This window comes from Pipra filicauda, unplaced genomic scaffold (genome assembly GCF_003945595.2).
Source record: "Pipra filicauda isolate LSUMZ 115617 unplaced genomic scaffold, ASM394559v2 scaffold271_size1040873_pilon, whole genome shotgun sequence".
Classification (NCBI taxonomy): Eukaryota; Metazoa; Chordata; class Aves; order Passeriformes; family Pipridae; genus Pipra; species Pipra filicauda.
This window is the reverse complement of record NW_024104389.1, coordinates 890691-912815: the sequence shown is the minus strand read 5'-3', so window position 1 is coordinate 912815 and position 22125 is coordinate 890691. Positions and strand designations below refer to the sequence as shown.

Sequence of the window (22125 nt, the reverse complement as noted above, 5' to 3'; positions counted from 1 at the left end):
AAACATTGTTCTTCACTCCACTAGACAGACATGCACCCTGGTGCATGAGCTACAATTGCAAGCTTGTCATATAATTTGAAAACAAGCTGTGAGTATTTTCAGTGATACCATTTCAGGTTAAAGTAAAATGAAAGAACACAACACAGTATCATACAACTTTGTTATTTTGGGGTTTTTTTTGGTATTTTGTTGATTTTGTTATTGTAATGAGGGTCCAGTTAATAAGGTCATTTGTTAGATTGTCTGTTTATGAATTCACGTCCCTATTAGCTAACATTCTAAACATAAAAATACCTTAAAAATAAATCTGAATGTCTGTAATTAATAGATGCGTCCAATCTGCTTTGATTTTTTCGTATTTGTGGGCAATAATGGTTATTGCCAGTATGGGATGACTCTTTCTCTTCTATTGAATGATTGAGCAAAAATGTCATTCCTGTGCTCTTTCCTTTGCTCCCATGGTGGAAAGAAATGAACAGGTGGAACACAAAAAAGTTAATGGTCAAATGAAAGCAGCTGAGACAATGTCTTCTGAAAAGGCTGTGTTAGTATTTAGTAAATTGTGGAAACACAAATCTGTGTTATAGGAGAGAGGGGGTAGAATTCTTTTTTGGAAGTAACATGTTTTTGGTGCAGCCTATGGGCTGCAAACAATTGGCTTGTTTTTCCTTAGCTGCTCAGGCCTGGCTCCTTCTCTTCATTTTCCTATCTTCATCTGCTACTTCTCCTGATTTGCAGTGGGTTCACTCAGTTCCCTCGGTATGCTACTTGTTCTTACAACGATCTAGAGTGTGACTTCGGGGAAATTGCTGTCACATGATACCCCGGTATTATGAAATTCCATTTTAATATCTTTCCCAACACAATATTTTTACATTATTTTTTAAAGATTTATTGTAGTGTCACTAAACGTGGCATTTTTTAGATGTGCCTTGACTCAGTGTGGGTAGCCTTTCTTGGGAGAGGTTCCCAAAACAATGGAAAGCTGCAGTTGATGAGAAAGAGAGGTCATCACTTCACTGAAGTTATTTATTTTTTCTAGCTTCATTCTAAAATATGGTTGAAAGGTAAACAAATATTTTAAAATGTAATTCTCAAACACATAACTTTTATTGCAAAAATAGAGAACTAAGAGTAAAAAATTTGTTGGAGGGAAGCGAATAGCAATAGGATCTCAGGATATGTCTGACAGCTGTAGTAAGGGTCTCATCAGATTTACCAATAGCAAGAGACTAATGGTTGTTCTCTGATAGAAGGGGAGAGGGTGAAATCTGTCATACCTGTGGTTTATGCATGCAGAACACGTACTGCGTTATTTGCAGCCAAGAAACTAAGAACAGTATCACTCCTGCGGCCAATCTCTCCTCTACCCCATGTAAAGAGTTTATTACCTGTTAATCCAGGATTTGGCTTTTCTTCTTGTCTTTCCTGAAAGCTGTCTTTCACCTTATTCACTGTATCTTTTTTTGTATCTTCAGTAATCTTTTGCTGAAGGTATGAAGGGTATCAAAGATTTTATTCATCTGTATACAAAACTACCTGTATGCATTATTTATTATTTTTTCAAAGGAAGAGATATAGTCCTGTGTCAGAGGGAGTTCTGGAAAGCAAATTGTTTTCTTCAGGAATACACACATACACAAATGAGAGGTATCAAACACATCCTTGTAAGAATGTAGAACCATCCTGACAGATGATGAAAATAAAATATATTGAGAAGATATACAAAATAGTTTGTGTGTGTGTGCACACGTGCATTTGTTTACGTAAATTGCATAAAATATCCTAGAATGTGAACCAAAACTCCTGGAGTTTCATAAGAACTTTTTTGTTGTGCTGTAAACTCTCTGAGACTGTCGCATAATTACTATTTTTGTTGCCAAGTTTTGAAGTACTTGAGGAAAAAAATGTTTCAGCCATTTTTGAGTACTAAGATAATGAAACACTACTTTACCTGTTAGATTAAATCATATGCATATGTAACAACTTGGTAACACAAACAGGTGGAACTATTAAAGTAAACTGTACGATGGGATGGGATAGAAGACATTCTTTTGAATATTAAAATGTTTGGGGTTTGATCAGTAGGTGTATCTGTGTACTACAGGAATGCACAAGAACATTCTTCTTCCTGCTCTTAAATAGGACAGTCTTCTGAGACTGGCCAAGCCACCTTGTGCTCAGCAAATTGTCTTGAGTCCATTGCCTTGGGAAGAGCTTTAATGACATCAGTCAACTAAAAATTTTGCCAAGATTACATGCATCCTGAATGTGCATCGTGATGTGTTTTTTTGTAGATAAGCTGAGATGATGTTGCTTTGGAAGGATAGTTAATGGACACTAACCATTACTGCATAGATGAAAGTTAAACTTTTTTTTAAATTCTGGTGACCATTTAATATTATTTCCAGGTTTTGGTATGTTAATTTCTTTGTGTCCCCATCTCCACTTCAGTATATATTTAGTGGCTTTCTTGCAGTATATATTCTGTATTTTCTATTAATTAATGTTGATCTGTTTTAATTGTTTTTCAGTAATTGCATAGTAATCTTACTATATGGCATAAAAACTTCCATGAAGAACAGATTATAGGAGAGGCTTGTGATCTGTATCATATTCATGTTAGCCAATGTCTAAGCAGCTGTGATATTTGATGAAAAATTTTGCTTCATTATCTGTCTTAAATATGAATAATCTGATGCCTACTGGGAGAAATTAATTCATAGTGGACTGTTAAGGATAAATCCCAGTGAACATATGCAAGAAATAAAAAGTCATCTTAAAATCAATCTATCTTATCTGTGAAGTGTTTTGACTTCAGTGGTGTTTTAGAGCTGACCAGCAGAAACACCAGCCTGGTGTTTTTATTAGTAAACCACGGGCAACAACATTTACAGAATGTGTTTGGAGTGCAGTGGGAATGTACGTTAAGGGTAACTTTCCTTCTTGGACACGGTCTTTTCCATTATAAGTTAGCTTCAGCGGCACTAAGCAGTACATCAGGTGCTGTGTACTCTTATCTCACTTATACTGTGACCACTGAAATGCACAGCTGAAAAACTCAAATGCCTGGTGGTTCCATAGCTACTCTGGGTCTGTGTTCTAGACTTACATGACTTGTATGAGATGGTGCCACTGTAATAGTGGAAGCAAAAAGAAGCCTTGTATTCTCCTGCTCAGAAACACTGCAAAAGCCTGGCCAGCAAAGCTGCTCTGTGGAGTAAGCCTCCCAGTCCACCCAGGCTGCAATGCCTGGTACAAAAGTCAAATGACGGTAACCACAAAGAATTGTCAGTGAGTTTTGTTATTAATACTAAAATAATGCAGATGAGGGTAAACGGAAGAATAAATGTCACTCCTATCCTCATGTACCAACTCCACCATTCCTAAATGGTGTGAAAGCAAGCGTTATCCAAAATAGTTTGAAGTCTGGTGAAAATACCTGACAGAAGCATCTGTGAAGTTTTATGACATTACTCAAAACCTGTAAACTCTTCCATGAACACAACAGACCACATTGGTAGTGATGCCAAAGAAGAAACTAAGAACAAATTGTGAGCAAATTTGATTATTTCATTTCAAAGATTATTTTTTTTCAAGAAAAGTAAGCAACCCTTGATTCAGAAGGAAAAAAGTACTGTGGATGGAGAGGTGTTTATTTCTATAGTGGTATCAGTCATCCATCAAGTCACCAGGAGTGATAATGGGTGGTGTTCTCCAAAGGCCTTCTTTCAGCACCTGTCTAGCAGAAGTGGAGTCTGCTCTGCCAAGAGTGTGCTTGTGACACTGAAATACGCATTTGGTTTTCAGCTACTATACCAACTGATCCTGCTTTTGATGATATTTAGAGTCTGAAAACCTTTAATAGAGGCATTAACGTTTTTGTCTTGAAAAAACCTTTTTATCACAAAAATATTACTCTTAATCCTCTATTTCTTTGGTAATCTCCTGTGACCAAAAGAGATTTTGGGGAAAAAATAAATCCAAAAAATTAATGAACTTTAGAAATTTTTCTTTTATAAGTAAACTGGAAACTCTATTAAATCCATTAGAACCTTGGTTACGGACAACAGTGAAAAAACCTCAAGAGACCTGGAGACTACTTGGCAAAGTTTGTTTGCAAGTAACCTGAAAAATTAGTAGATTTTGATCTTCCACATTTACTGAGAATGTTCTGTTGCACGTTATACCTATAAAGAGTGTCAGAAGTACCACATAAGACAGCCATTATTATTTTTATATAGCAAGGATGATATACAACTTGGATTCTGGACAAAAAGCTTTTGGCAACAGGTAGTTGTTCTTGTCTCTTCTTCTTTTTTTCCCCTGTTTTGGATCTGTGTCTCAGGTATTCAGAAACTGCCAAATATTAATGAATTGTCTGCACACAATGATTTGCAGAAAATTTGCTTACCTACAGATATATGTGGACATATGCAAGTCAGAGGGGATATACATAAACCTATCCCTTTGCTCCATCTTCATATATATTCTAACTTGATAAAGTGACCTATAATAAAAGTTATTCTGGGATTACCTTTATCAGTCAAACCTTTTTGAAATTCTTGTCTGATTTTAAAATCAGTGGGATGTTTTATATGTTGGACTCGATGGTCTCAGAGGTTTTTTCCAACCTAGTTGATTCGGTGATTCTGTGTGATTTTGTGTTAGTCTTCCAGTTAGTCTGCACTGTTAAATTATATAGTATATGGTGATTAGCCAGACCCAAGATAATGGAATTACTGACCTCTGTCACAGGGGGCTGGTTAAATTCAACTTGATTTTCAAGACCATGGTAGGCATCCTGTTTCTGGACCCCAAAGACCTCCTTGATATGAAGCACTGTTCAGCAGTAGTAGAATCACTTAAAGACACATAAGAATTAACCAACTGATGAAATAAATTCAACAATCTTTCTACACTATATCTTGGACCTTTGGAAGAAAGAAACAATGACCATGAACACTCTAGGCAAAATGTATAAACTTACTGCTGGGAGGTACCATGTTCAAACTGGAGTTCAGCACAGGCTTCTTTTTTTAAGAATAAGGACTGTGGAAACTGTTTTGAGGCAAGGAGAACAAAAATAAAGTTTAAATTAAATCCAAGTTAAGATGATGGGATGAAAACAGAGCATTGGGGAAGGTGAGTTTTGGAGGTGGGAGCTGTTAAACTATGACTTAATTAGTGACTGGCTCAGTAATTAAGACCAAAATACCTCTAGCCAAACCCCTCTATTAGCTTCCCTGTTACATGAACCAGCATGTGGTTATTACTGCTGTGGTTGTCTTTATTCACAAATTACAATCTCACTGTTGAAAGTTTACTACAGCTGGATTAACCATAGGCCTACCTCTCTTCTCACCATTCATTCTTCCTGTTCAGAAGCATCTTTTCAGGAGGCCACAGCTGAGTCCTTAAGAGGGCGTGGTTTCTCATCATCAAATATATGTGTTCTTTCTTAGCTGCTTCTTCCTTACCTGCTTTGTAGGACTCAGTATCACTTTGGTTTTGACTGTTCCTCTGTTGTTTTACATTTTGGAATAGACTTCAGGTTGTCCCCAGAACTTGCATATTGTAGTTTCTTCATCCCAGTGCTGCTTTTCTTCCCAAGAAAACACTTTCCCAGTGATGGCAATATGGGACATGAGCACACTGGTTTTTAAGTCTCCTGTTATGTAGTTGCATAGAAAAGGCAAATACCTGAATTACTATACTTTGTGTTGTGTGTAGGAATGAAAATTATGCTAATGAACTGTACTTTCTCATTTTCTCCTCCTCCCTCTGATCCTTCCCAGCCCCCCCATAAGCCTGGCATCTGCAGAACACCAAGCCAGAGTATTTAAAATTCTGTGTATGTTCTCTTCAGTTTTTAGCAAGGTGTTCATCCTAATTCTTGGAATTTAAATACAAATAAAAGGATGATAAGAGGTACTAAGTGTTGCATACTTTAAAGAATTAAGATACAATATTAGATTAAGTGACTATAAGTAGGGCTACAAGTTCAAGAAAATGCTTAGCAGACGTGTGGATCATTGCCAGAATTTCTATCCAAAGTATTAAACTCCCAGTTAGAGAGAGATTTCCTGATGCTCTGTTTTTTCCAGATGTTTCTGAGGATTTAGTTTCCTACAGGTCGTTTTGTATTCTACTGTGTGCTATTAAAGATGAATCCAAAAAAGATTTGGAATTTTGCATATTTTGTGAGCACTGACAAATTGTTAGAGAATATTAACTCTACTCAGCTTCTCTGAATTTAATGTAAAAATAAAAAATAGATTGAACAGGGGTTTGGTTTTTGGCTTTGTTTTGTTTTTTTCCTTTTATAAGTACAGAGTAACTGTTTTGGGTAAATTACACTGAGTTTGATGACTCCAGAAAATTCATTGTCTTTGTTTACTTTCTGTGTATTTAAATATGTCTTCAAATAGATGTCAGTGCTTAATATTTGATAATGTGACTACTCGGATGTGTAACTTCAGTAGTATTTTACAGTATTACCTGACAGCTCCAGCCAGTATTTAGGTTTAGTCATAATAAACAGGGATTTCGGGAGAGCTGTGTGATTTGAAGAAAAGATTCAGTTATCAAACATTAAAATACTGAAAGCTGAAATCTTTCTTGAAAGGTAAAATAATAACAGTTTGCTTGCATGCCCATTAGTTCCACATGCAGAGTGCAATTCTGGCTCATAGCAGAATAATTTCAAATAGGACAATAATAATCTTTTTCCAGCATGGCCTCATTATTTGGATGAAATATACTTGTTAACTTACACAGATGGAATAAATACAAGATAATCACAGGATCTGTGATGGCTCTAATCTAGACTGACAAACGGTTGTCTTGGTTATGAAAGCAATTCTAGAAATTCAGAGGTAGAGCCAACTGTCTTAGTTACTGGAATTATATGAACTCTGCAAAGCAATTTTCTTGAGGTATTAATTACTATTTGATTTAGATTTTATGCATATTTTAAACAAAATTACTTCTGGCCTTGCTGATGTTATTTGAGATCCCACTGGTATAACTCTAATCACAATTTTATAAATGTGCCTATTTGAAAGTGGGCTAATACCAACCCTTTCTTTTATTGAATGTATGAAAAGCTGCTTAATCTACCTGTATGGACAGAGGGTGACTGATGTTTCCTTTTAACTCTCTTCTTGCAAAACTGTTGATATATGCCTTGAAAGTGATTAATGCAGTGGTAGTGCTAGATATAACATCCCAGAAGTTCAATTCCTTTGAATTAGTACTGCATTTTTGTTAAAAGTATTTCTGGAAAGTTTAATATATAGATTGTTGTGATGAAATTGCTGTTCATTTAAAAGACTTAGAGTTAGTTTATTGCCTAAAAGAGCCTGTAAGTCTAATTTAAATAACCATCAACCTATTTCTTTTCGTTCTAACTTGCCCAAGATGGAAAAATAATGTGCATTTTAAAGTACTTTAAGCTGTCTCTGTATGCATTTAATATGCTGGTACTAGGAATATGGATTTTCAAGCTGTGTATATCCTGAGGTTTAATTAAGATTATTTTTTATATCACTATATATTAAATAGCTCACTGTTTAATAGAAAAATTATTCTTACAACTGATTTACCAGTTAAATATTTTCATAAGTTGGCTTAAGTAGCATTTTCAAATATGTGTATTTGGTATTTTTGTAAAAACTTTCTCTGAGCATTTGAAAACTCACAGGTTGCTCAGCAGCCCAATGGAATCTGTTATTTTCATTTTTGGATCACTGCATTTTGTAATATTTATTTTGTGGTCATAATTCTGCTCTAAGAAGGTTAGATAGCTCTCCCCTGGGGACATGGCCTTTGCAGTCAAAGCAGGTCTAGAATTAAATTATTTCGGCAGTCTCGTCTTTCCAAAGCATGAAGTTCACACAGTTCTCCGAGTCCCAGAGGCAGGAAAAGCTAACAGCCTTAATCAGTAGTAAAGCCCCAGCCTTTCATGTGGCAAATGAGGGCTGAAGTAAAGAAAGTAAAAGAACCATATTAATTTTTGAATTGTATTTAAAACAAAGAAATAGGCCCCACCCAGAAAACAGGATACTACAAATTTGCTCCAACAAGCTGTTCTAATGGGTCTTAATATGAGCACCATAGTGGTGCATTGTAAATCATGAATTTTATACTGTTTTCTGGAATTGGATTAATAAATTACAGACTTGTCATTCTTTTGTTTAATTTTCAATAAAATACGATGTATTTGTGAAGACTCAGGCTTTCACATAAAAAGTGGGAGTTTGCAAGACCTACTGGTAAATTTCAGAATCTCTTAAGAAACCTGAGATTAAAGTTTTAATGACCATAATCAGTAAAACAGTATATCATAAGCGAACTCTTATTTATGAGATTTCAGATTGTTGCATTAATGATTCCTAAAAACTTTTTTTTTGGATGCTACTAAAAATAATTCTTCATAAAAAAAAATTGTAGCGGGATGTGCTAATATGTTTAATAAACAAATGTTCACTTGATATGTTATTTTTGGCCATTCTAAATGAAATAGCTGTTGACAGTCAGCACTGAGAGCTTGTAATTTATCATACAATGAGCTTAAATGGGCCTGTTAAATACTGGAAAAGAAAATATTATTGGATTCTGCTCCAAATTTCAGATAGTTAACTAACCCATAAAAGTAACCACTGATTTACCTGAGTAGCTTACTGAAGTCACTGCAGTGTCAGAGAGAACAAAACATGAATCACAAATAAGAGCAGCAAAGCTTGATATGTGGCTGTAGTTACAACAGAAACAATTCTGTATTCATGTTATCAAATTATAAATAACTTTTTTCAGACGAGAAATAGTCTTTTGCCATTCCATTGCTGAAATAAAAGTTTGGGAGAGGTAGTAGCTGTGGGATTTTTTTTTTTCTGTGCAGCCTTTTTAACTCTCTCCTTCCATGCTTATGGATTGAACTTTTCTTATACTTGAATTCATTACCTTCCTTACTGTACCTTTATGCTTAGGCTTAAATCAATTAGGCAGCTCTCCTACTCATTTGCTGTTGTCCCAAAAGAAAGGGAAGACTTGTTCTCTTGAGCTGTATTTTTTCTGGTGGAAAAAACAATGATGTTTCTTAGTCTTTGTCTGTTCCAGACACTATGTTTTCCTTGAAAATATTTTTCCCAAAGAGACTAAAGAAAAAAATTGGGGCTTTTTCTTCATTGAGTTCTAGTAGAAAATGTCATGCTAGTGATTTCTGTGGGACTGTTTGAGTTCTAAGATATAATTAGCCACTCTACACTTCGCTTCTGTGAGTTTGTAAGGTTCAAGAAAAGTCAATCAAGATAATCTTTATTCATAATAATCTCACGTATATTTTACAGGTGTGTTATAGTAATAATAATAAAGGCTTTTTATTCCAGAGCTTGGCCATGAATTTTGAAGCCATCATTTATAATCTTTTTTCATCTGGATTTTGGTAGAGGATAAAAATGCTCAAATCCTCTGTAGAGCCAAGCTGAGTTACATTTAAGGCTCATGTACCTTCTTCATTTGAGCAAATTGTGTGCCTCTGAAATGTGCTTTGGCTTCTCTTTTTTTCAGCTAAAATTGTTGATATGTGAATGGATAGCATGTGTCGCAAAGCCAATTATTTGATCAAACTGAGACTTCCTGTTATAGAACAGCAGTTAAAATATTTGAAATCAGGCGATCAGTGTGTTCGAGAATCAGCAGAAGGTGAAAAAGGTTATGGGACCCAAGTGAGACAGTAATTTATTGTAAATGCTGCAATGCATTGATTAGCTACAATTTTCATTCTACATAGGCACAAAAAAGGTGGGAAATAATTCCTTATGGGGCTGGCTATTGAGTGGTTCCCTTTGAGCATTGCTGGTGCTTTATATGAAGACCAAGACTGTGTAGTTTAAGATTTCTACCAGCTGCTGGGAGGTCTGAGGGGCATGGTGTGGTAGTAGAAATTGTTGTTAAAGTATTTACATGGTTCTTCAATTGTGTTGTAATTCATGAGAGTCCTGGTAAATTCTGGATGCAGGTGCCCTGTGTGGAAGGGTGGATGTGCTGTGCAGGCTGGAGCGCAGAGGAGTTTGTTCACACTCTAAATGAGCTGAGCTAGTTTAGGTATTAGAATTAATCAGTATGTGGCAGTATGTTGTTCCCTAGAGAATAACTTAGCCTATTTCTTGGCAGGATGAAATAGCCTGTGTAAAGCTTCCTGATGTTGTGACTAGAAAAAAGGAAAAACTAGTGTGGTTGGATGTAATGTAAGCACATGACTTGGCTATGCACAAGATCCTTAAAGAGCCTAGAAGCTGTAGTAACATACCTTAAAATTGGTTTGTTGTTTGTGACTGATTAGCAGCTCTGATAATTAGGATTAATAAGTTATTGTCTTGGGTAAAAAATAATGTTGCTTTTAAGAAATATTCATTCTCCAAAATTCTAATTAACCCACTCTGCTTGCTTCCTGCTATCTGCAGCCACCCTCGCTGCAAGATATTACAGTGGCAAAACCAGTAAAAATAGTAGTTTTGAAATAGTAGTTTGAAATGTTTTTTTCCAAGTTTAGTTTTTGGTAACTGCCATGCCACATCACACAAGCTGGTTTATCGGCAGCTCAAAATTGGAGGAATTTTAAGGAGCTGTCAATTATTGAAAATAATTCTGAAGTAATAATTTACTACTGAGTAATTTTTAAGGCATGGTAGTACATTCTTCTTTGGCCATCTTACAAACATTTTTTTTCTTTTCAGTAAGCTTTGCGTCACCCACATTTGCTTTTGAAGAGGAAATAACTGTACCTTACTGTGCATGAGAATCGGTATTAATTGTTAATTGTATTGCTTTTTTGATGTTAACAACATGGTTAATTTGGCTTGGTTTTGTGGTTTATGGATGAGTTTAATTTTGTGTGATTGGTGTTTGAATCTCTCTAACTGGTTATAATTGGCATTTCAAGGGTGCTTCCAATATAGTGTCAAATAAAGGTCATAAGAAAATGAGATGAGTATTTCCTATGTCTTAAATTCTGCTGGACAAAATGCAAACTCTAGGGTAGAAAAAAAGATATCACCAGGTATGCTGATGGTTTATAGAAGGTCAGTAGTGCAGGACTCTTGACATGCTTGAAGCTCGTTCAGTCAGAAAAACCTACTAAGAATAACTGGTATCATTACATAGCATCAGACTATGCATGTTCCTTCATGGAGAGAGCAGATTTTGTGAGGTGCTTGTTGAGGTTTTCCAGTTTGTCTTCATGTTTGATAATGGCTGCATTCTTCAGTTTGTTGAAATATATGTATTTGTATAAAAAGTGCGTCTTTTTTGTTTGCTTGTTTGAGTAAATGTTATTAGATTTTGGTGGTGGTTGTTTGGTTTTTTTTTTTCCATATAGCTCTCATAATTCGATGATTACACATTTTCTAGGGGTTTTGGAGTGTTCATAGTGCACATATCCTATTTCATGGCTAGGCAGAGCATGAGTTCTGATGAGGATCCGAGAGCCAAGTCTCTTTGCCCTCAAAGAACATGGCAAATTGTCATCGCTGCAGTCTTCTGTCTTCTGCCCTCTCCTTTTCACTCTTTGTTCTCCTCGGCTGCTACATGGCTCATTTTCTTGTGCCATAAGTGTAGTATGTTGAATAGAGAGCAAGACACTGCACTGGAGTAGAAACTGCCTGGTTCCCAGTACCATGCTGAGAAAGTGAGAGGTAGAGACAGCTTCAGCCTTGCTGGTTATTTACCTGGTAAATCTGTACCTAGTTTCTTCTACCTGAGTTGCTTCTTCTACCTCATGTGCGTGCTGCCATGAGAAACATCCACTGATGTATCTGTGCACTGCATATGTGCAAAATGCATATGCCGAGTAGCAGATGCAGGGAGGGAAGAGAAAGCAGAGACTGACTATGCAGTGTTTCTTATTTCTTTAAAAGAAATGAATTTAAATATTTGTGTAAGACAAGCTAAGCACGTAAATATTATATTGCTCTTAAATCTTTCTATTAGTTAACCTATGAAGAGTTGAAAGCAGCTGTTCCAGATGAATAGTTGCCCACTCATGATGAATGGTTTAACTTATATGGGAAGGCAGTAAAGTCTCACACAGCATAAATGTCTGTAAAGTAACATACAGACTTGTGCTTTTACCTCGCCTCCCCTCTTGGGGAACTTGGGAGAAATAATACTGGTTGTCAGTATTTTTTTTAAAATATGACTAACAATATTCTTTATTTTTGTTTCGTTGCCTAGGGAATTTATGTAAGGGATGCACCTTTGAAGGACATAAAAGTGTTCAATGCTCGACGATTTGTAGCTCTTTTTAGTGTGGTAAATGCCACGAAGAGGGACGCCGGCAACTATCGCTGCATGATTCGGACAGAAGGAGGAGTTGGTGTATCAAACTATGCAGAACTGATAGTGAAAGGTATTTCATGATACAAATCAGTATTTGCATGCTCAGTGTATGGAATAAGGATCTGCAATGGCTAATGCAGTAATAATGTCACCCATAGCCTGATAAACTCAATCAGAGGTTCAACAAATAGATTTTGTTTATGTAAATCTTAAGAGTCTAGCCAACTGTAACACGGGAACGACAGAAGAATCCCGGGCTAATTAACTAGTTACTTGTTGATTGTTGTTTTAAATATTTCCCTCAAATGCACTGTTTAGAACTATACATCTTTCCAAGCTTTTATTTAAAAGTATGAACATAATAATGGCTCTTTGCCTCCTTTGTGGAGATTGTATTCTAAATATATACTTACTGCAAAATATGAAACATTCACATTAAAATGAACACATTAAAAACACACATTCTGGTATATGGAGGGGTGTTTTAGAAACTTTGGGAAACACTTAAATGTAAGTAGAATACATAGAGAACTCCACATCCTTACTATGGAAAACTGCACTAGAGCAATTTTTTAACATTCATTATATTTAAATTGCATTTTGATTGCTTCTTAGTTTTATATTAGTATTTTGGAGGAACAGGATTTTATTTTTGTTGTATCAGAGGCAGAAACAGATTCTTTAGCATCTAAGATGTGAAGCCATGTTGTGTTACAGAATCATAGAATATGTTGAGTTGAAAGGGACCCATCAGGATCATTGTATCCAACTCCTGGCCCTGCAAAGGACACCCCAACAATCACACCATGTGCCTGAGAGTGTCGTCGAAATGCTTCTGAAACTCAGACAGGCTTGGTGCTGTGACCATTTCCCTGGGGAGCCCGTTGCAGTTCTCAAGCACCTTTTGGGTGAAAAATCTTTTTCTGATATCCAGCCTCCCCTGACTCAGCTTCATGCCATTTGCTCGAGTCCTCTCACTGGTCACAAGAGGGAGGAGATCAGTGCCTGCCCTGCCACTTCCCCTCATGAGGAAGTTCAAGACTGCAATGATATCTCCCCTCAGTCTCCTCTCCTCCAGGTTGTCTGCTCTTCTCCAGGCTGAACAGACCAACTGACCTCAGCCACTCCTCATACAGCTTCCCCTCAAGGCCCTTCACTGTCTTTGCTGCTCTCCTTTGAATGCTCTCCAGAAGCTTAATGTCTGTTCTTATATTGTGTTGCCCAAAACTGCACGCACTTTGCTGAAGTCCAGAAGCATTACACCTGCTGGCTTTCCTAGATCAGCTAGGTGGGTTATCCTCTTGTAGAGGGAAATCAGGTTTGACAAGCAGGACTTTAGCCTCATGAAGCCATGCTGGCTGTAAATGATGACTGTGTTGTCCTCCAGGAGTTTTTCAATACCTCCCAGAATAATCTTTTCCATGACTTTACCAGGCACTGAGGGGCCTGTAGTTGCTGAGGTCCTCCTTTTTGCCCTACTTGAAAACCAGGACAACATTAGACAGCTTCCAGTCAGCTGGAACCTCTCCAGTTAGACTGGGAAATAATCCATCACCAATAGAAGAAGATGCAAGAGAGCCATAATGAAGGATAGACCGTTTTCGAAAACCAAGAATATGGTTTTAGTGAATGTGTTGTAGAGAAAATGAAGAGGAACAAGACAGGACAAGGATGTTGCAGATAACCAGGGTATGAAGATAAAAGGACAAAACAAATTGTAGTATGAAAACTTAGATGATCTATTTGAATGGACAGATGAAGAAAGAAACAAATAGAATGGGTGAGATGAGAATATAATTATAAGGCATGGTGGAAAAAATGAGGTCATTTCAGTCCACGAATGAAAACGAAATAAAGGGGTAGGCCAAATGTGTGTGTGTGTGTGTGTGTGTATGAAAGTCAGCAAAGAAAGGAAGCATGGACTATAACCCCAGTAGGAATGATGAAGAATCTTTCAGACCTAACGTGAGTGAAAACAAGGAAGAAAAGAGACTGCCTGAAGGAGGCAGATGGAGGAGTTACTGCATCAGTGACAGGAGGCACAGGGAGCCGAAGGAATTAGCTTTTTTTCAGTTTCTTTGATTCAGGGTGTTTTATTTTATTAGTGCTCTTTTTGAGGTACGGTAGATGAAATTATGAAACGTATCATTAAAGTATTTGTGCCTACCCAGATTCCTTCAGAAAATTTGCACTGGGCACTGTGAGCAAATCAATAGCCTTAGGGTGTAATCCCATTAACTACTTGTAGAGTGGCAAAGTAATTATGGTAATCCCTATTGGCTGTGTTGGAGCTTTTATGAGACCACCTGCAGGTCATTCCTTCTGACCTAAAAAGACCCATTTTGAACATTGTGCTCTAAAACCTTAGATGACTACGCTGAAATAACAGCATTAGGGGCTAATTAGTAAATATGCTTTCTTACTGATGGCATATAATTCAGAAATTGTATTTCCTAATTTTTAGCAGCTTTTTCAAGATAGTGGATTGATTTCAGTGCAGCTATATATTTTTTTAAATCCATTACCATCAATAAATCATGAAAAATGTACATATACCCACACTGCATGTAATGCTTAGTATACTTGGGAATTACTGATGGCTTAATAATAGTATGTGTAGAAACAGTGGTGTAATTACTCCCCACTCTTTGTTACAAACAATGAATTTAATTCTCATTTACGCTGGTGTAACTAAACTGACTTAAGAGGAATTTCTCTGTATTTACACTACTAGGATGACAGGAGAGTCAAACTGAGCATTTGTAAGTTAAAGAGAATCAGGTCTTCTCATTTATCATGCTCTGTTTCATTCTGGTTACTGAACTTCTAACTCAAGTTTCAAAAAGTAAGTCCCGCACTGCAGTAGAGCTTTTTTCAAAATATATTTGCTTTCGAGTAGAGACTTTGCACGGTAGAATGGGTTACAACTCCGTACAACACTCATTCTACTTCATTGTAGAGATAGTTTCACTAAATAAGAACTTACTTTAAGTAGATTCTGATTATGTATGTAAACTTCTTTAAGGTTTGTAGTTCTGCTGTGGCATGATGTTGTGTGGCACTGGGTACCAGGTACCAGAACCTTTGAAATGAGCTGAAGGTCTTCTAGTGTCAGGTGCTGCAAACCAAACCTGAAATCACAAAAGAATAGGAATGAAATCTTTCAAATGAAATATATGTCAGAAACTATCAGATGTGATTTTTTTCTTCTTTTTTTTCTTCTTGTTTTTTTTTACCTGAGCAGGCACATTATAGCAAGGTTTCATCAGTATGGAGGGAGAAAAAAGCTGAATTAAAGAGCTGTCAGTTAATCCCATGTTCTCTTATTAAAGAATTGTAAATATGAATATTGTCTAGTTAATGAGAAAAGGGCTGTCAGTGAACAATTAGTCTGGCCTTAAACAAGGGAGAAAAGGGGATTTTTTAAAAAAAACTTTTTTGTGTTATATGCCTTTTAGAGGATGGTGAAATAAAGTATTGATTGCTCTATTTAAATAAATCCTTAAGGGAAGGTTTTCAATTTACCCAAGTGTTTGTTCTGATAGGAAAGGCTGAAAAGACAAGTGCCTTGTCATTGTGTGTGCTCAAACTGCACAGTATCCTCATCTAAGTTTGTCAGAGAATTGGATTGAAATGTCACTTTAGCTATTGGGAGACATGAAATTGGCCTTGTCAGATCACCCACTTATTGTAAAAAATGGCAGTTCGTATCTAATAGATGACATAAAAGTAATCAAACATTGAGCAAAAGGAAAATAGTAGGGTGGAATTGATTAAATGTATTTGGTGAAGTAAATTAGAGTTCTACATATGGTCCTTAGGTTGAATTTTTATAATAGTGGGCAGATCCAACGCAGATTAGATTTAGGAGAACAGAATGAGCCTGTCTGAGCAGACATCAGATTATTACAGAGTTCAGACTGCTTATTGAGTTCAAACAAGGCAAACCTAGGTGTCAAATTGGTTAAAAGGAGTTTGGTTAGGTTTTTAAGCAAGGGCATAGAAAGGTAGCCATCTGTAATGCTGGCAGCTTAAATGTCTACATTTTCCAAATGAAAAATTTAACACCGGGAACAGAACCAAACCCCTTCAGGACCTCTAGAGCAAAGAATTTATTCTGGAGGGCAAAGTCATTTTGATATCGAGACACAGTAGGAAAATATTAACAATTGCTTATCTGTGGTATCAGTTATTCTCATAAATTAAAAATACACAGATATTTGACATTTGTTTTTGCTCTCTGCCAACTAACCTTTCATGCTGGATCCGTCAGTCTGTACCGCTTTTTTACAAACAGCGCTGGTATTAGGACTTATTTTTATGGTTGCCTAACAATTCCTATCATGAAGTTCAGCTTTCAGATGCTCCTATTTTGGCAAATTGACTTGAGAGTTGTATTTTTCAGTCTAGATGTGTGCCTCAGCCTGAAGATTTTGAAAAACCTACAGCCAAAGCAGCTGATACAGTTCATCCATCTTAGCAAACTTGCCACAGGAAAGCTCTAAAGACTCTGAAGCAGTAACATTTTTTCAGAATGGTACTAGTTGTGTCAAGAATGCTGTTTTTCTGTTCTTGTGAAAGTCTGTTCTCAAGTATAGTCAGTTTACAAGCTACTAAATAAAACCCACCAAGACCCTGAGACTTCCTGGAGTTAATCTCTCAGATTACCCCCAAATTCTAGATACAATGAATGGAAGTTAAAGGCAAGCAGTGATCTGAGCTCTTCTGGAACAGGCTGGATCCAGGCACAGGAATCAAAACCTGTGAGCTTACCATTTCTGTGCTTTTAGTGTGCAGTCCTCCATTTTGCTGAACCCTTGAACTGTGAGGGTAAAATGGTGAGATGCATGATGTGGATAGCGCAGAGTGCAAGAGCAAGAAGCTGCATACCCTGATGAAATTATTAGTTTTGGGACTGAAAGGTATGGCGTACTAGGAGGTGTTTTGAAATAAAAGGGAAGGTAGGTGAAAATTGGGACTACATAAACACTAAAAGCTGGGGAGAAAAACATGGGGGCACTGGTCGACAGCCAGCTGAACATGAGCCAGCAGTGTTCCCAGGTGGCCAAGAAGGCCAATGGCATCCTGGCCTGTATCAGAAAATAGAGTGGCCAGCAGGACCAGGGCAGTGATTCCTCCTCTGTACTCAGCACTGGTGAGGCTGCACCTCAAGTACTGTGTCCAGTTCTGGGCTCCTCACTGCAAGGAAGGCATTGAGGTGCTGAAGCATGTCCAGAGAAGGACAATAAAGCTGGTGAAGGGTCTGGAGAGTAAGTGGTATGAGGAGCAGCTGAGGGAGCTGGGGTTGTTTAGCGTGGAGAAAAGGAGGCTCAGGGGTGACATTACTGCTTTCTACAACTACCTGAAAGGAGGTTGTATCAGCACGGGGGTCGGTCTCTTCTCCCAGGCAGCTAGCGACAGGACAAGAGGAAATGGCCTCAAGCTCTGCCGTGGAGGTTCAGGTTGGACATCAGGAAAAATTTTTTCACTGAAAGAATGGTTAAGCATTGAGGCAAACTGCCCAGGGAGGTCGTGGAGTCACTATCCCTGATTCTATGATTGTGTGACAAAAAGTGGAAGATAAACATATATACAAACATGCATATGCAAAAAATGGGGCCAGGAAAAAGGAACTATCTGGAAAGGATAACTTTCTATTGCAGGAGGGGAAAGGATGCTAGGAGAGGCATGGTTAGAACAGCAGCAGACTGGATGGCAAGGAGAGGAGCAGGCACAGAGCTTATTGATAAAGCCTGAGGTAAAAAATAACACAAACAAACCTGGAGTGGAAATTTAGTGGTATTTGTAATATGGAGGTGGTGACCATAGTGTGGGGAGAAAAAAACTGAGCAAAGCTGAGAAGAAGAAAGGTGGATGGGTTTAGACCACTGAAGTAAGGAGATGAGGATGGAGCGAGTGCAGTGCAGGCTGAGACACCTCTGTCTTAAAAGGGAGGTGGCATGTCTGGAGTACACAAGTCGGAGCAATTGAGTTTGGGAGGAATCCTGTTTGGGAAAGGAAACTATGCTAAGTTAGGGATGAGTGGTAAAAGTACTACTACTGCTACAGAGCTTAGCAGGATATTTACTAATGTGTCCAGCTAATTAGATTGTACCTGCATAGGCTTATAAGTGTACAGTACAAGGACCCTTGGGATTTTTTTTAAATTTTAAAATATGTATAAAATAGAACAATGACATTTTCTTAAATGATGAATTTACAAGTAATTTTAGGAACATTAGGATACTGAGTCACATCAAGTTTTCATCCTGAGCAGTCTCAGTAAAGGAACAGTGTAAAGTTAGCTCACATATTATCCATGATACTGTTTAGAGATATTGTTTAATTAAATAGTTTGGCAGGAATTATTTCAAGATTTTAAAAAAAAAGAATTGCATGAAGAGCTGTGGTGTTTCAAAATCATAGTCATGTCTTTTGTTATCATTGAGGTTATTTGTTGCCCTTTATCCAAAGTTAAATGTTGCAAAAAGGCACTGTTCTCCATAGTTTTTAAAGGGATGGAATAATTTGCATGCTCAAAAGAGGGGCACAATAATACATATGCATAAAAAAATAGAGAGGAAAATGGGAAAAAATAGTCTTAATGCAGTTCAGTTGATTTCAACAGTATAAATTTGTAATTATTTGATTAGTTTTATAGTAATTAAGATAGAGAATATCATGGCATTGTCTTTCTAATAGTTACTATTTAGTAAGGTGAATCAGCTTGCAGGACAAATATTTCTTCTGTGTTCCTCCACAAATGTAGCATGGCTCCACCTCCCACTCTGTACAGACTCAAAAGAAAAATCGAAAATGCTATTTTTACTATTGAATTAGGGTTTTGTCATTTTTCAAGTTAGTGGTTCTGAGCCACAGAGAAGTAATGTCTATTATTTTGATCTTCTTTAACTAAAATCTTAGAGATTTACATTATCTCCACTGGCATCTCTGTGTGGTGCCTTTTCCCTCCCAGTTAAAATTTTAAAAGAACTGCAAAGCATAAAGATGTTAAGATATTGTAGAAGATGTTTGGAAATTCTGTATAATTTAAGTACAAAGCAATTTAAGTGAAGGAGTTGTAGTTTCAAGTATGTTTTCAATTAATATAGAAGTGCATAAGAATAAGTAGTTTGCATGCATGTATGGCTACATTTGTTTTTATCCTCCACGTAAGACAAGGGTTGCTCCTTATCATAAGGGTTGTCTTTTTCTCTTACTTAATATAAATGATCCATTTGTGTGGGGTGACAAGAGTATCTGCCTGAAGCATCTAGCTTTGTAAGGCAGCCATTATTTTCTTTCCATAAAGGGTTGTGCCCATCATAATTTGTCATAGAATTCAGGAAGAGGTCACATGTCTGTCCAAAATCTAAAAAGTGTAAAAGTTGCATATATGGGTAAACTTACCTTGGTTTTTTTTGGTTAATATTCTATTTTGAAAACCATTTTTTTAAGGGTTTTACAGTACTGAATAGCTTTGTTTATTACTTGCTTCGGTAGAGATCTGCAAGGAAGAACTATTTAAGCTAGGTCATTCTACTAAATAGCCACTGCTACAAACTTATTTCTGCTGTCAGTTCCAATTCCTTCCCTGACCATACACAGCTGTAAGATCTCAGGTTTATTGTGCCATTTTATAAAGGTATTAATTTGCGTGGTAGTTGATTGAGATTGCCCCACTGGCAACCATAAAACTGCTTTTGGTGAAAGACAGTAGTGCTGCAGTGTGGTACTGACCTAAGTGATTCAAACTCCTCAGTATCCTGAAAAAAATAAATCATTCTGTCTAAAGAAAGCATAAATGAAAAAGACAGTCATGAAATTGGTTCATCATATTTCGATATGTAGTGCTTGTATTAAAGAATCTATTTACCTGAGTCTTATGTTTTTAACAGTCTCTCAATATAGGCATCATGTTTGTAATGAAAGGTTGATTTTATGTAGTCTTGATCTCTGGTAAGAAGACAACTTTTAGTATTAAACTATGCTAATGGTATTAAACTGAACTATATGTGGGTTTTGCTGAAATAATGCAGCTTGCATTACCCTTTGGCATTGTGGCCATAGAGAAATGAATAATATGCCCTGAGGTATAAGAAGACAATAAAATACCGTCTATTCCAAGTACTTGTAATACTTGGAATGAATTGGTGTAACCACTAACCTTAGTGACCTAACTCCTGAGTTTGCATTTTGAATGGCACTTCAACAGCCTTTAGTAGCATTTGAAACTTGAAAGTAATTAACTGTTCTTTCAGCATGGCTAAGTAAATGCCTTAGGATGCTCTATAAAAGTTCCATTTCATGTCTTGGTTCACAAAACAGCCTAATGATTTAAATTGATTCTAAATCATTTTGAGTCAAGTCAGAACTATTTCCAGACATGCTATATCACTGTATGAAACCAGAGTTTATATACTTCAGGAAGAATAGTTTCAATAAAACTGCAGTATGTTTCTAACCCAATGATGACATCAGTTTGTCATATAGTGCTAATGCAATGTTTTCCCTACTGATTTGAAAATGTAAACAATAGTCCTTATATGCTGGAATCTACCACAATATTATAAGCTATTTTTATATCTGTTCCCATTAGTAAGTATTAGTAGACATCTTTGGACACATGCTGGTTTATTGCCTTTGTATCATGTTCTTCATTATAATAATCAATTAGTTTTTTAAGATGAGAATATATAGTGATGATGCCTATGTTTGCTGTTTTGTAATGTCATATTCAGCAATTGCTAATAGATTATACAGATCGAAGTTTGCATACGAGTGTATGGTGCTAATTAGAAACACCATCTATCAGAGGCATAGCCATCAATGCACTTAGTGCTCTGAGTTACTCTTTCTGTAAATTAAACAAAGCATACTGTAGGATAATTACATGTTTGTTAAAATAGCAATTCTGTTATTTCTCAGGAAATATTGAATTATTTCCAGAGTTCTTTTTTCCCTTTTGTTTCATTCTTTTATGTTTCTTACTTTAACTGTGACTTTGAAGTCCTTGAGAAAATGATGAAATATATAAATTCAGCTTCTTGTCTGTTTGACTACCTATATCTCAACACATAAGGAAATGGTTAGCAGAAGAGGATAAATCTGAATCTAAAGCTTAGCAAAGACATGTCCCTCGTTCATTACATATTCTGTGTATCCTTAAGAAGGTGGCAGTGTTTGCTGATAGATATGTTAAGAATATTGGATCAAACAGTGCCTTATTACAGTGGCCTGGTTTCATTCTACTTGAATATATTTAACCAGTGGGAAGGTGAATTTTTTGCAGATGTGATGCATGGAACAGCAGAGTAATTTAACCAATAGGGAAAACCTCAATTTGTTATTTACCTTTAAAAAGTGATTATATTTGTCAATTATTTTTACAGTCTAATTTAAAATGAGATGCCCATCACATAATAAATAAAAGTGGTTTTAAAATTCTGCTCTCTTTAAAATCTTTGGAGTCCAAACTATCAGGATATCACACGCATGCTTGCTGTGTGATAGAGTACTGCTTCTATGTGGTCATTAGTGAAAATAAGCCATTACATAAAGTAGAATCAGGCTTGTAGTAAAAACTTCAGAAATCCCCCAGCTTTCCTTTAGAAATTCTTTCATTTTAACCAGAGTATAGAACTTGAAAAATGACTATACTTATTCTGCTTACAGAGAAGTCTGAAAACGTGAAATCTGAGTAGTTAAGTACGTGAAAAGTGATGAATAAAAAATTCATTTTGTTTTCATGAAGAAATTACTGTTCTGATTATGTCTAAGGATAGA

The 22125-nt window shown here is 36.5% G+C and overlaps 1 protein-coding gene and 1 long non-coding RNA gene across 5 annotated transcripts in view; one reads left to right on the top strand and one right to left on the bottom strand.

Moving 5' to 3' along the window:
• PTPRM (protein tyrosine phosphatase receptor type M) overlaps positions 1–22125 on the top strand; it is a 354996-nt gene that overhangs the window by 54564 nt on the left and 278307 nt on the right. For all 4 annotated transcript variants that reach the window (XM_027737101.2, XM_027737100.2, XM_027737093.2 and 1 more), the window contains exon 5: positions 12235–12409. In XM_027737101.2, the coding sequence (XP_027592902.2) occupies positions 12235–12409 (175 nt within the window). The remainder of the gene's footprint in view (positions 1–12234; positions 12410–22125) is intronic.
• Positions 428–15465, bottom strand: LOC113996230. Its single transcript, XR_003543668.2, has 4 exons — positions 15326–15465; positions 6502–6558; positions 4748–5671; positions 428–1488 (listed from the first exon to the last, which is right to left on the bottom strand). It is a non-coding gene; the product is annotated as an uncharacterized LOC113996230 (long non-coding RNA).